The 2071-nt window shown below is 34.6% G+C and overlaps 1 protein-coding gene across 2 annotated transcripts in view; it reads left to right on the plus strand.

Annotated features, from left to right (window-relative positions):
• The window catches only part of IBTK (inhibitor of Bruton tyrosine kinase), a 57073-nt gene that overhangs the window by 43661 nt on the left and 11341 nt on the right, over window positions 1–2071 (plus strand). For both annotated transcript variants that reach the window (XM_003204387.4, XM_010707695.3), the window contains one exon: window positions 791–943. In XM_003204387.4, the coding sequence (XP_003204435.1) occupies window positions 791–943 (153 nt within the window). The remainder of the gene's footprint in view (window positions 1–790; window positions 944–2071) is intronic.

A 2071-nucleotide genomic window follows, 5' to 3' on the forward strand; every position in this document is an offset into this window, starting at 1 on the left:
AAAAATAAAAAAATAAAAAAAATCCTTAATGCTGGGTATTCTAGTGTATGATTCAGATTATATAGCATTCAGATACTTCTGTAATGTTTTTTTCCCCTGATACTTGTTAATTTTTATACTGCATTGATGCAGTTTGAACATCTTTCATGCTTCAAATGTACCTCTCCTTGTGGTAGCTGTGCAGTTAGTAAACATTGTATAGGTAGCTTGTTCTACTTCAGTAGTATTTATAATTGATCTGTTACCTTCTGAGTGCATGATGAACAGAACTGTTATTCTAGTACGTATTTCTAGTATTTGGCATAGTGTAAATAGATGGTTAGTAAAGTTAAATGTAGGTAAATTTATGGAGAATTAAATCTGAAGTCATGATGGGCAGGAACATGAGGGGCAATTCCTTTATTTCTGTAAATAAAGGTTTTTGTATCGGAAAATGTTCATACCATTTATTATTCTAAATTGATGTATTTTCATTCTGTTTTGTTTTTGAAAGTTAATATGCAGACTCTAGTTCAGTACCAGTGTACATTATACTTAAGCAAGTAAAAGAAAACTAAGCAGTTTTGTGAATTTCACCGTGATTAGGGGATTATTAGAACCTCAAGTAGCTACAAGTGACTCATTCACTGTTTTGGTTCTGGTTAGCTGCTGTCTGCTAATTTTTGTCAAAGTCTAAAATGTATCTGGTGTTTACCTTTTTGTCCCAAAGTGATGTATTTGAAGGGATGAGGTGTAAAGGGGATTTATATGTGTATATATGTATGTTTTTAATTGCTTATTTATTCAAAAGGTCATCTTCATTGCATTCTACTTTGCCGAAATCATTCCGTGATCTTGTAATGGAGGAAGAAAAATACATGAGTGCAAATAATTTGCCTGGTACTGCTATCAAGAGAGCTGGATGTAAAGGAGCTGAGGATTCACCAGTCCAAAGCACCACAAGGTAGGAGAGCAGTCTTTTCCTAATTGTGAATAACAACTCATATGGCAGAACCTGAAAGGATGAAATTGCCTTTTTTTCCTTTTTAAATCCTTAAAGTATTCTTCTAGTGATGTTTTAATGTTAATAGGATTTCATGAGTGGAATACTGTTGCAAGTAGGAAGTGAAGTAGACTTAAGGAATATAATGCCACTGCTAATATTATGTTTATAGCTTGAAGTATTTGTATATGTGGGCATATATATATATAATATATATTTACACGCACATGAACACACACACTTCTGAGTACTAACAAAATGCTTGTGTATCTATGTGTACATATGTGTGTATAAACATAGAAAACATCTTATTTCTGTGTAAGTTAGAAAAATATATTCTAGGATTCAGATATGGCATACATGAGTTTTGCTTAAGAGTTTTTTTTCTGTAACCAGTGGGTGAATGAAATCCATTTATTCAAACAGAGCAGTCCCTAATCTGAATTGTCTTACAAGCTGATTCGTTCCATGAAAAACTGCACCTAAACAATCTAAAAGGCTTAATGAAATATTGATGAGTCATTTATGTTGTATATTATACAGGTACTATAATTCTAGGGACAAAAATGGCCTGTTTTGAGATCTATGTAAAATGCTGTATAATAACTAGACATACATTGTTCTTCTGTTGAATTGTTTTGTCTCTGCATTCTGCTATCTCCAATAAAATCTGTGTGTTGGGATTAGAATTACTATCTAAGCTGAGAGGAAATAAATCTCAGCCTAATTTCTGAAAGTATTTATGACCAAGTTGTCATCTATCTTTTTGCTCTATCATCAGGAATTTTAAACACTAGGCATTTAAAATATATTTAAGAGACAGAGGGCTTGAAATTCTTACTGACTTTCTACCTGCCATCTAGAAGCCACAAAGTCTGAATGCTCTATCATACTGGTGGGGTCAGGTGGCAGCAAGGCTGGCAGGGCACACTCCCACTGTGCCAGAGTGAGGCGAGCATAGCAGGCTCTCTGTTGGTGACCAGCATGAGCCACAGTCAGTGACTGCAGACAAATCTGTAAGGGTGAGAGAATGATGAGCTCAGATGCAGCTCAGAAGGCTGACTGTGTTCAGGGCTGCTGTTTAAAAAA

Source organism: Meleagris gallopavo, chromosome 2, assembly GCF_000146605.3.
Source record: "Meleagris gallopavo isolate NT-WF06-2002-E0010 breed Aviagen turkey brand Nicholas breeding stock chromosome 2, Turkey_5.1, whole genome shotgun sequence".
NCBI classification, from domain to species: Eukaryota; Metazoa; Chordata; class Aves; order Galliformes; family Phasianidae; genus Meleagris; species Meleagris gallopavo.